This window comes from Chanodichthys erythropterus, chromosome 7 (genome assembly GCF_024489055.1).
Source record: "Chanodichthys erythropterus isolate Z2021 chromosome 7, ASM2448905v1, whole genome shotgun sequence".
Lineage (NCBI taxonomy): Eukaryota > Metazoa > Chordata > Actinopteri > Cypriniformes > Xenocyprididae > Chanodichthys > Chanodichthys erythropterus.
In genome coordinates, this window is record NC_090227.1 from 19,782,215 (window position 1) to 19,796,710 (window position 14,496).

The following is a 14,496-nucleotide window of genomic DNA, read 5'->3' on the forward strand; positions in this document are numbered from 1 at the left end:
AACTTTTTTGGGGATAAATTGCACTGGGTACTGTGTTATATCTGTACTGTGTTATATGCTGTGTTATATCTTCCAAAGGAAGAAGGTGGTCAAGGCATAGTAGACTTCAAGAGTAGAAAAGCAGCCTGTAAGCTACAATTTGTTCAGAAATTTTTATATAAATCAAATTTATTGTGGACTGGATCAGATGAACTCATGTTGAGCTCACGCTTTACACACATGTTGAGGATCACAGTATGAGGATCAGATGAACTCACGTTGAGCTCACGCTTTACACACATGCTGAGGATCACAGTATGAGGATTGTGTGATGTCACTGTGATCATCACATGATCTCACGTGTTGACTGGGAATCTAATGAGGTGTCTGTAATGCTTTTTTTTTTTTTTTTAGAATTCTGCATTTATCTCTCTACCTCTCTTTCTCTCTTCTGATCAATCACTCATCACATACCATTGAGTGGAAGATCATATGTCAACAAAAATGGATAACATGCTGAAAACATGGGGAATTCATGTGGATTCTCTGTAAGCGTTTAAAATTGTTCTAACACATTTTAAATGGTGGATACAAAAGCTATCTTTGATCGCTACTGGGATATGTTCCATCCACATTTGCATTTTGTCAAACTGTAGGCTACTAGATTTGAAATGTATTTTCTTGCTCCTGAAGTACATTTAGAAATATTTTGGTATGTGAAGGTTGAAATAAAATATATTATCACTTTCAAAAATACATTTCATCTAACTTCACTGCTTACAACATATATTTACCATATATTTGCACAAATCCAAATATCTAGTGCGCTTTTAGATGGGTAAAAGAGATACACACAAGCAATAAACATATTTGTCAGTGAAGTTTTTCATTTAAATAAAAGATTCTTTTAGCTACTATCTGCTGCAATCACCAGTTACCAATTTTAACACCATATCTGTAAAACTGCAAGGAACAGCTCTGTTTTACACATATTACAACAATTAAAATACCACCATAAAAATGCCATTACAACAGCCATCAGTATGAAATATCAGAAATTATCCTAAATTCCTAGCAACATGAAAACCGACAACATACAGAACATGGTGACTGACACAAGCTCATTGACCACATACTTCCTACAGAGCTACTTTTTACATGTTTAAATTGTTATGGCTTTGTCCACATATATAGCATTGAAAAAGTTCATTTAAATCAGTTTATTTGTTAAACTTCCCCATCATATGCTGCTTTGTATTTTGTTCAGGCTTACACATGATTATATAACATTTTGGTGCAAATATGCAGAATAGTAAACCAAAACTTGAAGCTAAAATGGCAAATATCTCTACAGCTACAGTAAATTTTCCGGGAGAACTGACATAAGATGGGATAAATGTGATCCATACAGCACAGAATATGAGCATACTGAATGTGATGAATTTGGCTTCATTGAATTTATCAGGCAGTGTGCGTGCCAGAAAAGCCATCATGAAGCACAAGACAGCAAGTAGACCAATATAACCCAAAACAGCAGAGAAACCTACAGTAGAACCCAGACTGCACTCAAGAATGATCTTTTCTTTGTAATATTTCATATTTTTGTAGGGAAATGGAGGAGATATTGTTAGCCATAGCACAGAGATAAAAACCTGTACAAGTGTAAATACAAGAACACTGAGTCGTTGTTGTGCAGGCCCAAACCATTTCATGATATTACTTCCTGGAAGTGTAGCCCTGAAGGCCATTAACACCACTATTGTTTTACCCAGAACACAGGAGATACAGAGGACAAAAGTGATCCCAAACGCTGTGTGACGCAACATACAGGACCACTCAGTGGGCTGACCAATGAAAGTAAGTGAACAGAGAAAACAAAGAATCAATGAGAAGAGCAGCAGGAAGCTCAGCTCTGAATTATTGGCTTTAACTATGGGGGTGTTCTTCTTGCTGTAAAACAGGATGGCCACCATTACAGTTAAGCCTACTCCGAACAGTGAGAAAAAGACTAGAACTACACCCATAAGTTCTGTGAATGACAGAAATTCAACAGCCTTTAACACACATTTATTTTTCTCAGCATTAGACCAGTATTCCATTGGACACTGCTTGCAGTTATTTGAATCTGGAAAGAAAATTGTGATGAATATAGTTACAAACAAAAGGAAAATTATTTTATTTGTGAACTCTTTGCTAGGACATTGCATACCTAAACTGCAAAAGAAGGGAAAGACAAAAGGGAAATAACAAATTTTATTTGAAACTAAGAGATAAGATAAATAGATAGATAGATAGATAGATAGATAGATAGATAGATAGATAGATAGATAGATAGATAGATAGATAGATAGATAGATAGATAGATAGATAGATAGAGTCTGAAAATTACCTGTCTCGTTACTGATTTCTCCGTCTGCACATGGAATACAGTCATAACAGCAGACCGGTCTTCCTTTCTGTGCAGCCTTCCTAGTGCCTGGAGGACAGCTCTCACTGCACACAGACCTTGGCTTCTACATTGAAGAATACACTGTCCACAATTATCTAAACTTAATTTGCAAATTAAAAATATTTGTAATTTTTTTTTGTTAATTTGTCAGTATTTGAGAAAAGTATTAAATAACTGCAATGTTAATTGATGCCAGTGTGCAATGGGAGACATGCTCATGGACAGTGAAAATATTTTTTAAAATGAAATTCATTTCTAAGTGCTATTACAGAAATTCAATACCATTACTACTGTAGTAATGTCCTTTTGTTCAAAACTTGCTAAGTAATGCCTTCTGTTGTTGCTTTTGTACATTTGATCAAACCTCATTATTACTTGGCCTCTTAGCTCTGAATTTCCACTGCCAGTAAACAATATAAATGCACTTTATACAATTTAGACCAAAATAAAGAACTATTTTCCTTTTTACACCAAGAATAATGCATTTTTTCTTTTCTGATATTCAGTTTATTCTTGGTGATGTAAGTCATTTTAGCTTCTTTCAAAAGTGGAATCATAGAGCATACATCTGTAGGCCTAAACGGTTTTGTGTGTGGGAAACCAAATTTTCTGTCCTGGATTTGAACAGGTGCAAAGCTTTGAGCAATGGGCACTGTTAAAATACCCTTCTAATGTGATATCCTTCAAGTTTCATTTGTATGCTTTATTCGAAAAGTTAATTTGCAAAAACCGATAAACGGCAAGTAATAAATAAAAAAAAAAAAAAAAAAAATCTGCAGTGCATTATTCTCCACATAAAGCATGTTCTAAACCCTAAATCCATTTTGTCAGAAAAGCAGTATTGTCCACTGTCAAGGCATTGCGAGTTCATGTTTTACATTAGAAACCGTCAAGCACCCTTGCTGTTTGTGAACACAACCCAATTAGTCAGTTTTAGTGAACCAGTGCACAGTATTCAGGTCAGGTGACAAGGCTGCTAGTCACTTTGAAAAGATGTGCTAGCTAAGGGGAGTTTCGTCAAAGCTAACTAAAAGTGATCAAGGATTTATAATTTCGACGCCTGCAACACCTTGTACACTATACACGTCTTACATACTGAACTCTTGGTTGTCAATTGTCCTTTTGCATTTGTGTGTGTGAGAATGTGCACGCATGCCTCTCTCTCTCTCTCTCTCTATGTGTGTGTGTGTGCCCACCCAACTGTTAGTGTGTGAATGTGCGTGTACATGCACATGTGTGTTTTAGTGTTTTAAATGCAATTACAAAGCAATTACTTGGTTTTGTTTAACTCTGAAACATGACATTTAGAATGATCTGCTTTTGCCAAAAAACAACTGTTGGAGTTATCTGCTTTTGCTAAACAAACAAACATTAATATATATAAAAAAACATACTTTCAATAAACTTTAATTTTGTAAGTTAACGTCTCGGTTACAAAGGTAACCCTCGTTCCCTGAAGGAGGGAACGGAGACGTACGTCGGACAGACCGACGAATAGGAATCTCGCTAGAGAGGCCAATCTACTTCGAGTGTAACTAAACGAGCCAATGCACATTGGCATGCAATCATATGCATCAGCTGCTCGCCTCGCAGCGCGGGTATATAATGAGCAGCAGGTGCGTTGCATCTTCAGGTTTTCGCTGAGGAGCCGAACCGGATAGGCGGCAGCATCAGCGGGGTACAGCGACTGTGGCGACGGGACGTACGTCTCCGTTCCCTCCTTCAGGGAACGAGGGTTACCTTTGTAACCGAGACGTTCCCATTCAGTCGGTCACGTTCGACGTACGTCGGACAGACCGACGAATAGGAATCCCTACCAAAGCGCCACAGGAGCTGCCCCTTCCAGCGCTCTGTTGCAAGCCACCTGAACCCCCTTGCCTGAGGATGGTGGGACAGGGCTAACACAGAGAGAGTCGATCACTGCTGTTCCCCAAAACCCATTCAGTGAGACTATTGGATAACGCTGGGAAAGCGTACCCTTCGCTGGGAAAGGAACGCTGCGGAAGCCACATCCTTCCCCGAAGGAGTTATGTGGAGAAGTACATATGGACTAACCCTGTAGGGCTGTGCTACATATGGAAGAGCTGGGGTGACTCCAACCCGATGAAGGGTAGGTTCTCCCAGAGGGAAAGACACGGGCTTCGTTTAGAGCAATCAGGAACCAACCATATGGGATCCCCGTAGGGTCACACATATGGAACCCAGCCTAAACCCGGTTCTCAAGGATACAACGGAGTATAGGCCTGGCGCCAGACGCTCCGCCACGTCGGCTGCCGAAGGGATATTGGAGGACTCGACAGGGTCTGCCTTGTAGGGACTCTCTGGAGAAAAGAAGCGCATGTAGCGCAGCAAGCCGACACTAAGCCGGGGCCTCTCCGTGCCTCTGACCTGTGGCGAGAACATGGGAGGAGACCGGCTCGACACGAAGGCTATAGTATCTAGCGAACGTGTTAGGTGTCGCCCAGCCCGCAGCTCTACAAATGTCTGTCAGCGAGGCGCCACGAGCCAGCGCCCAGGAGGATGCGACACCTCTCGTGGAGTGAGCATGCAACCTGAGCGGGCAGGGCACGCCCTGAGCTTGGTAAGCCAGGGCGATGGCATCCACTATCCAGTGGGCCATCCTCTGCTTGGAGACAGCCTTTCCCTTCTGCTGGCCTCCATAACAGACAAGAGCTGGTCTGAGGTCCTGAGGCTTTAGGTTCTGTCTATGTACAGTCGCAAATCGCGGACTGGACAGAGTAAAGCCAGGGCTGGGTCTGCCTCCTCCGAGGGCAGCGCTTGCAGGCTCACCACCTGGTCCCTGAAGGGAGTGGTAGGAACCTTGGGCACATAGCCAGGCCGGGGTCTTAGTACCACGTGGCTATCACCCGGCCCGAACTCCAGGCACGATTCGTCGACCGAAAATGACTGCAGGTCCCCTACCCTCTTGATGGAGTCCAATGCCACCAGCAGCAAAGTCTTCATAGACAGAATCTTTAAGTCTGCTGACAGCAAAGGCTCAAAGGGAGCAATCTGAAGTGCTCTCAGCACCAGAGTGAGGTCCCAAGAGGGTAGGAGAGGGGACGAGAAGGATTTAACCGTCTCGCCCCCTAAGGAACCTGATGACCAGGACGTGCTGACCAACAGATTTGCCATCTAAGTGGTCGTGGTAAGCGGATATAGCAGCAGTATGGACTTTTGAGGGTGGAGGGGGACAGCCTACACTCCAACCCTACTGCAAGAAGGAAAGCACGACTCTGATCGAGCATCTTCGGGGGTCTTCCCGGCGAGAAGGGCACCACTCGACGAACAGGTTCCACTTTGGAGGCGTAAGCACGTCTCGTAGACAGTGCACGTGCCGAAGTGATGGTGTTAAGTACCTCAGGGGGTAAGTCACCTAGAACCTCCGCATCCCGTCCAAGGGACCAGACATGGAGTTTCCAGAGGTCTGGACGCGGGTGCCAAAGAGTGCCCAGTCTCTGAGAAAGAAGGTCTTTCCTCAGAGGGATGGGCCAGGGAGGGGCTGTCGCGAGGAGTGAGAGTTCTGGGAACCAGGTCCGGTTGGGCCAGTAAGGCGCAACTAACAAGACCTGCTCCTCGTCCTCCCTGACTTTGCACAGGGTCTGTGCAAGTAGGCTCACTGGGGGAAACGCATATTTGCGCAGGCCCCGGGGCCAGCTGTGAGCCAGTGCATCTGTCCCGAGTGTCCCCTCGGTCAGAGAGTAAAACAACTGGCAGTGGGAGGTTTCTGGTGAGGCAAACAGGTCTACCTGAGCCTTTCTGAATTCTCTCCAGATCAGCTGAACCACCTGGGGGTGGAGTCGCCACTCTCCTGGCAGCGCAGCTCATGATAGCTCGTCGGCCACACGGCTGAGCACACCGGAGACATGAATGGCGCGAAGCGACCTCAGATGCTTCCGACTCCACAGGAGGAGATGGCGGGCGAGTTGTGACATGCGACGGGAGCGTAGACCACCTTGACGGTTGATGTTCGCAACGGTCGCAGTGTTGTCCATACGGACCAGTACATGCTTGCCCTGAAGCAGGCCTTTGAGGCGGCTCAGAGCAAGGCGTACTGCCAGCAACTCGAGGCAATTGATGTGCCAATGCAGATGGGGTCCCGTCCAAACCCCTGAGACTGCATGCCCGTATTACGTGGCACCCCAGCCAGTGGCAGAAGCATCTGTGAACACCACAGCATGCCGGGACACCTGTTCTAGGGGCACTCCTGCCCGAAGAAACAAGGGGTCCGACCACGGACTGAAGGTTCGGCGGCACTCCTGAGTGATTGGCACCCGGAATGTGCCGCGCTGCCACGCCCATCTCGGGACTCGGCCGTGAAGCCAGTGCTGAAGCGGTCTCATATGAAGCAGACCGAGCGGTGTTACAGCCGCAGCAGCCGCCATATGCCCCAGGAGCCTCTGAAAGAACTTCAGTGGGACCGCTGTCCTGCCATTGAATGTATCCAGGCAGTTCAACACTGACCGAGCACGTTCCTCTGTGAGGCGTGCTATCTGCTCGACCGAATCCAACTCCATACCGAGAAAAGAGATCCTCTGCACCGGGGCGAGTTTGCTCTTTTCCCAGTTGACCTGAAGCCCCAACTGGCTGAGGTGTCTGAGCACCAAATCCCTGTGTTTGCACAACTGATCCCGGGACTGTGCTAGAATGAGCCAGTCGTCGAGATAGTTGAGAATGCGAACACCCCGTTCTCTCATGGGAACAAGGGCTCCCTCCACGACTTTCGTGAAGACGCGGGGAGACAGGGCCAGCCCGAAGGGTAGGACTCTGTACTGATATGCTCGACCTTCGAACGCGAATCTCAGGAATGGCCTGTGTCGCGGAAGAATTGAAACATGGAAGTACGCGTCCTTCAGGTCAATCGCTGCAAACCAATCTCGGGGACGGATGCACTCGAAAATGCGTTTCTGCGTGAGCATTTTGAATGGTAAGCTTGTGGAGGCTCCGATTCAAAACTCGCAGGTCCAAGATCGGTCGTAACCCGCCGCTTTTCCTGGGTACAATGAAGTAGGGCTGTAGAACCCCGACCTCAAATCGGCTGGAGGGACCGGCTCTATCGCGTCCTTCGCCAGTAGGACTGCGATCTCCGCACGCAGGACAGGGGCATCGGCATCTTTTACTGTAGTGAAGAGGACGTCCCTGAACTTGGGGGGGAGCCGGGCGAACTGGAATCGCAAAGCCGACCCTGATGGTCCGAAGGAGCCAGCGAGACGGACTGGGGAGCGCTAACCCGGCTCGCAGAGACCGTACAAGCAGGACCAAAGGGACCACCGGTGTACCCGCAGCAGGGCAGCGAGGTGGAACACAGGGACACGGCTCGGGGGGCTCTCTTTGTGAGGCGGCCCGAAGCGGCGTCACAGTGTGCTAGGCAACACTTACCTGGCTCCACGGATGGACAGAGGGAGCAGTCGAGGCTTTGGCTGCCCGCTGCTCGCTGCTGTCCGTTGGCGACAGAAGAGGGGGATGAGAGTGGTGAGGTTTTTCTCCTCCCACTGCTCTCCAAACCCTCTTCAGACCTGGAAATGGAGGAACTGCTCTTTAAAATTTGGGTACCGCTGCCTCTTGGGTCAGTGGCGGAACAGAAACAAACCCAATAAAGGATTTACCACCTGGCCCTCCTCCAGGGGTGGAAGAGCAGCCCCACCCATCTCTGGGTCGCCCGTCTCAGGGGTGATTCTCACCAACCAGTTAAACAGCTGCAGAGACGGGAGGCGTCATCTCCCCGCAATGGATACAGCAGAGCCTGCTGGGCCGGAGTTTCTTGCAGGGGACGACACCCTTGGCGACGAGCAGACTGAGGGGCGGCCCAAGAGGAACTCAATGGTTTGTCATGGGAAGCTCCCCTATCCGCTACTAACTGAGGAGAACCGCTGGGCTCAGTCCTCGACAGTGTCACCGAAAGGCCACCTCGTAAGATGGGAGCATTGAGAAAGCATTTAGCTTGACAACCTCTCACACCTCACAAGGTAAGCCAGGGGGCACTTCTGGACCACGGAGGTGGACATCGTCTGGCTGAGGGCCTGCGCCGTGACTTTGATCACGGTTAGTCAACAAGCGCAGCTCAACCCCAGCACAGAACTACCCTCCTGCAAAAAGAGGGCCTTGGCCTCACATGCAGGGTGGGTGTGGTCTGTGTACAGCCACCCCATCCAAGAGGGTAGTGAGAGAGGAAAAACTTATGCAGATTGGCACCTTTGGCATTCCATATTTATGGCACCAATATACCCCCATACTGCCAAGTTTTCCATGCACATCTGGAAGACCCAGGAAAGCATGGCTGTAAACTCTGAATCTGAGTCAGCATAAGCACACACCATTACAGTGGGCAGCGTCACCCTCATTTCCAGAGCATAACAGCACTCTCTCCGATGCTGCAATCGACGTCTGTCCCTCAGCTGGAGCTCTGAATGAAATGCTAGGTTCCCTATGAAAAGGACCAGCAATCCAATCCAGAAACTGCACAGCTTGCAATGCGCTAGAGAGGGAGGGGCCCTAGGGGGTTGGTTCCCCGAAGGAACCCCTCAACCTCATGTCACCCAAGCCATATCAGCAAAGTAGACCTCTTCTGGTGCACCAGAGAGGGCGCTACAATGGAGATTACGCAAGGGAACCGCGCATCTAGAGCGCCGAGCGAGCGCTGGGTTGCCGTGACAACCCGCGCTGCAGCCCGGCAGCTCGACGGCACACGACACGCAGAGGAGCGAGAGGTTTGCTCTCGCTGATCTCCGCGGTCTCCCAGAGTGTCGGGCAGAGCCGCGGCTGTGCTTTTACACACAAGCGGCAGCTGGCCAACAACAGAGGGGACTCAAGCTTCCCGGAGAAAGAAGAGTCACGACCGGCGTGTCGACGTGATCATGTTCTCATATGAAAACATGAACACCCACGAACATAATTTCAGCACGCGCCCAGACATGCGAAACTGTGATCGTGGCCGTCCAGTGAGGACAGGAACGATCGCATCCAGAAACACAAGTAAGATGTCGTCTTTAAAAAGACGCGAATCTACTTGTGTAAGCTCTTTCAGGGACTTTACTCTTTTAGAAGTGCTGAAGCACGCAGGGGAACGGCCACCGCAACACAGACAGGGATTGTGTGCAGCCTGTCATGTGCTTTCTCTCTCTTTGAAGGCGCTCACTCTTACCAGCCGTAAAACGGCTTTTCAGCGCTCAAAAGCGCACCGTACCGGCCGTGAGAACAGCCTTCTGACGCTGTCAAACAGCTATTTGCTCAAAAACGGCAAACGAAACAGAAAAAGAGAGGACGTCGACCCCGCTGCTGTGCTGTTCGCCCGCACTCGGAAAAAAAGAGAAGTTCAACCAAAAGCTTGACTCGTCTTCTAGCAGACACTCGCTTGCAGAGAACAGGAACAAACACCGTTCGGCTCCGAAGCGAAAAGCTGAAGATGCAACGCACCTGCTGCTCATTATATACCCGCGCTGCGAGGCGAGCAGCTGATGCATATGATTGCATGCCAATGTGCATTGGCTCGTTTAGTTACACTCGAAGTAGATTGGCCTCTCTAGCGAGATTCCTATTCGTCGGTCTGTCCGACGTACGTCGAACGTGACCGACTGAATGGGAACTGTATTTTTAGAGTTATTATCACTTAAAACAAACAAACAAACAAAAAAACAACAACTGCAGTTTGATTGAGATTACTTGGAATGCACAAAAAAAAAAAAAAAAAGAATTATGAGAATTAACAAAAACAGAGTTATCTGTTTTTGCAAATTAACTCTTTATTTGGTAACACATTACAATAAGGTTCATTAGTTAACATTAGTTAACTACATTAGTTAACATGAACTAATAATGAACTGCACTTCTACAGCATTTATTAATCATTGTTAATGATAATTTAAACATTTACTATTACATTATTAAAATCTTGTTAACATTAGTTAATGCACTGTGAACTAACATGAATAAACAATGAACAACTGTATTTTCATTAAAGGGATAGTTCACTCAAAAATGAAAATGTGATGTTTATCTGCTTACCCCAAGGGCATTCAAGATGTAGGTGAATTTGTTTCTTCGGTAGAACACAAATGATAATTTTTAACTCCAACCGTTGCTGTCTGTCAGTCGTATAATGCGTGTTCAATGGCAACACAATCTATAAGAGACAAAAAAACATGCACAGACAAATCCAAATTAAACCCTGCAGCTCATGACAACACATTGATGTTGATGAGTGGTGTTTTAGAGGTAAAAAATTATATAAATACGGTTAGGTTTCTCACACAAACCGATTGTTTCGTGTCTTAGGACATCAATATGTCGTCATGAGCCGCAGGGTTTAATTTGGATTTGTCTGTGCATGTTTTTTTGACTCTTATAGATTGTGTTGCCATTGACATGCATTATACGACTGACAGACGGAAACTTTTGGAGTTAAAAATCATCATTTGTGTTCTACTGAAGAAACAAAGTCACATATATCTTGGATGCCCTGGGGGTAAGGAGATAAACATCAAATTAAAATTTTTGGGTGAATATCCCTTTAACTAATGTTAACAAAGATTAGTAAATACAGTAAAAAAAGCATTGCTCATGGTTAGTTCATGTTAGTTAATGCTTAATGTTTAACTAATGAACCTTATTGTAAAGTGTTACCCTTTATTATATCCTTCATTTAGGCCAGTTCAAGTGTTTTGACATTTTGTTTCCAAACTTTCAACAAACCCTCTAGGATTAACATGTTACTGCCATTTACCTCCAGTTGTCCTCCAGCCCAGATTATGTTGTCAGTGTTGAGCATGATTTGTTGGCCAGGGGCCAGTGAGGCATCATAGTATCCCACTGGTTTAAACATGATTGATCCATTAGAGTCCTGCTGCCAGTTAACAACTTCATATTGGGCTACAACTGCACCAGTGCTGTCAAACCACACATAATCTCCCATCTTTATGGTGAAATTTACCTTTTTTAGAGCCTCAACCACCTATTGAGAACAAGTAATTTTCAGGTACAAATTGGTAAACCCTCTTGTTTTCTCCCTTTCTATGTATTTATTATTTTTCACTGTTATTACCTGTTCTGGTTGTATTTTCAGGTCTGTTTCACAACCCTCTTTTTCTTTGCACTTTAGTAGATTGTGTAGTGAATGAGCCACAGCATAAACTGATTTGTAAACATTGCTTGCATATCTTTGTTCAGGCACATCTTCATTGTCACTTTTCAACACAAGGAGATCTTGATATGCGTTGCAAATTAATTCATATTGAGAATAATTCCTCTCAGTCTGTGAGCATGGAAAAGCTGTGTCCCAGAATTCTTTTATGACATAATCTGCAAAACCTTCAATATTGATTTTTTTCACTGCAAACCCCAATGATCCTCCCAGCACATGAAAACTGTTTGGAATGACCATACTGTTTTCTGTTATCCATGCCTCCACACCAATTACTTGAAGGCCTGTAATGTTCTGAATAATTAATTGATCAAGTAAATTGTTCATTTCAAAATTGGTTAGAAATGCGACAATTACTTTTGCAGTGCCTTTTTTTATTGTGTTTACCACATTTTTGAGTTTTTCAGGCTCTGTTCTTTGGAATTTTACAGAGTACTCCACACAAATCCCCTCCTTCTTGGCTGTATTCAGAAATATTGCCATTCCATAGTTTCCATAATCGTTGTCACTGTTCACAGCTCCCACCCAAGACCAGTCAAAGTATTTGATTATGTATGCAAGTGCTCTGCTCTGGTGGTAATCACTAGCGATAGTCCTGAAGAAATAGGGGTAATCTTTTCTATTACTGAGACATTCACATGAGGCTGAGGGACTTATCTGAAAAAAAAAGCATAGTAAACAGTGAAACAGATATCAGTATTTATGTAAAAAAAAAAAAAAAAAATAGTGTTTTTGCTCCTTACCACTGGAATTTTAAAAGGTCCTGTAGTTCTGGACAAAATGACTGTGTTAGATGACTCTGTTTCTCCTATGATAGCATGAATAGGAGACTGTCCATTGCATCTGTCCCCTGATGCAAATTCTTGACCATTCATTAAAGCTATATTTGCACCCATAGAAGATAGCACTGAACCACAGGTATCATAAATTCGGTAGCCAATAGAAACATTTGGGAGCAAACGTTCACTTCTGTTAATCTCCTCAATGGCAAAGATCATGATTTGAGCCATTCGAAAATCTCTCAGACTCACACTATAAAAATAAATAAATAAATAACAGAAGGTTAAACAATATGGATTATTTGCATTATCTACTATTATGACTCTAAAATAGATTTTGAAGTAAAAAACCTTGAGCATGAAAAAAGCTGAGGTTTTTGTTTAAACTGAAATGAAGGTAATGTCTCTATGTTGTGGATTGGAAAAAGAGCTCCAATATTTACGTCTCCATCCTTGGATAGCAACGGGTACTTCGGGTCCCCCATCATTCGGCAAAGATGCTTTTCTGCCTTTGCATGAAGTTGAAAGATAAGCAGCAGTGTGCAAAGAAAGACAGACATCCGAAAGACTGAGTTCAACAGTGGCCAAATGCAAATGGCTTAATTCAACATTTGCATTGCTTTTATGCAAACAATATGGGTGGCTGACTATGAATGCAGCCAATGGACATGGCAGAATAGAGTCAGGCTATTATGATAGAGTCTGATTTTAGCCATTAAATGGTATTAAATTGTAAAACTGTGAATATTCAAATAATCAGTTATTACTGTAAAAATATACTGTGATATATAATAAATAATGTGTCTTTTTGGTCCAGACTGACATTTGTCAAAGATGACCTTCAACTATTTATTCCAATAAATTAGCATAACTAACTATGTAAATAAATAAATAAATAAATAAATAAAACAATAATGAATTTCTTAACCCTCCTATTACCCTCAAATTAAAAACCTCCAGAATATGATTTTATTTACAATGGTTTGCCAGGTACTTTATGTTTCTTCATTGACTACTCAAATAGCTCTTTAAATAAACCTGCCTCATCTGGAATACCTATTGCTCGTCTATGGAAAAATGTGCAAATCACCATAAAATTTCATGATTGACATAAAAATGAACAAAAAAGATATTAAAGGCTTAATTTAGAAGTTCTTGTAATACTACAGGTATGGTTATGATAGGTTAGGGCCCCAAAGCAGATGGAAGTTGTTTGAAGATTATAAAATGGCATTTTATATTTTCATATAATGACCTCAGTATTTTATAATATAATATAATATAATATAATATAATATAATATAATATAATATAATATAATATAATATAATATAATATAAATTTGCTTTCAAGGGTGATAACATGCATTATGTTTGTGGTCAATTTGACACTCCCTTGGGACCGCCCCACTCATGGATTGTTATATGAGAGGTTGCATCAGAGATGAAACGTATACAAACTTCCACAAACAGGGTATTTAATATCAACGAAGGAGCAGATACACAACCATCACACATACAAACTAACAATAACAACGGACAGGCAGTGCAAGGAGTGAGTCCAACTTAAAGGGATTGCTAATGACAATACACAGGTGCAGGGAATCCAGGGATGGCAGGAAAGTTAACGAGGGAAGTGTAATCAGGTGATGGAGCAGGGAGGATCATGGGAAACTGAGTCCGGGAAGGCGTGGTTGTAACATTACCTCCCCCTCCCCGGTAGGCGCGTCCTCACGCCTCACATGAAAAAACAGGGGAGGGGAGGTGGCTGCCCTGGAGACCTACATGCAGGGAAGGTGCAGACTGGTGCGGAGGTCTTCAGGGCGGGTCTAGGACCTCGGGCCATCACGGCGGGTCGCGAGTCTCGGGCGGCCGTGATGGGTCAGGGGGCATGGACAGCCATGGCGGGTCAGGAGCCGTGGGCAGCCATGGTGGTTCCTGAGCCCCACCCACATGTGTGACGCCCACATGTTCCCCACCCATGGGTACATGCCCCCACCAAAAAAAAAAAAAAAAAAATTGGGAGATTTAAGGCCCCGGTATACTTCAAACTAAGTTCTTTTTCGTTCTTTGTTTAGGGGTAAAATGAAGTTCGAAATGCATGACCAGCGATGACCAGATACTGTAAATGAACATCTGATGCCGCCCACACTG

General features: G+C 44.6%; 1 protein-coding gene across 1 annotated transcript; it reads right to left on the minus strand.

Moving 5' to 3' along the window:
* Nucleotides 1-1,199: 1,199 nt before the first annotated feature.
* Nucleotides 1,200-12,903, minus strand: LOC137022651 (extracellular calcium-sensing receptor-like). Its single transcript, XM_067389081.1, has 6 exons — nt 12,695-12,903; nt 12,308-12,596; nt 11,466-12,221; nt 11,148-11,375; nt 2,369-2,492; nt 1,200-2,104 (listed from the first exon to the last, which is right to left on the minus strand). The coding sequence occupies exons 1-6, from the start codon at nt 12,901-12,903 to the stop codon at nt 1,200-1,202; spliced, it is 2,511 nt and encodes an 836-aa protein (XP_067245182.1).
* Between the last annotated feature and the right edge of the window lie 1,593 nt (nt 12,904-14,496).

Bases quoted from the DNA above. Each gene is read 5' to 3' on its own strand.
- LOC137022651 (XM_067389081.1), bottom strand. From the start codon at position 12,903: ATGTCTGTCTTTCTTTGCACACTGCTGCTTATCTTTCAACTTCATGCA. The intron at 12,222-12,307 runs GTAAGGAGCAAA...TTTTTTTTTCAG, and splicing joins GACCTTTTAAAATTCCAGTG to ATAAGTCCCTCAGCCTCATG. The intron at 2,493-11,147 runs GTAAATGGCAGT...TCTTCAATGTAG, and splicing joins GGGCTGGAGGACAACTGGAG to AAGCCAAGGTCTGTGTGCAG.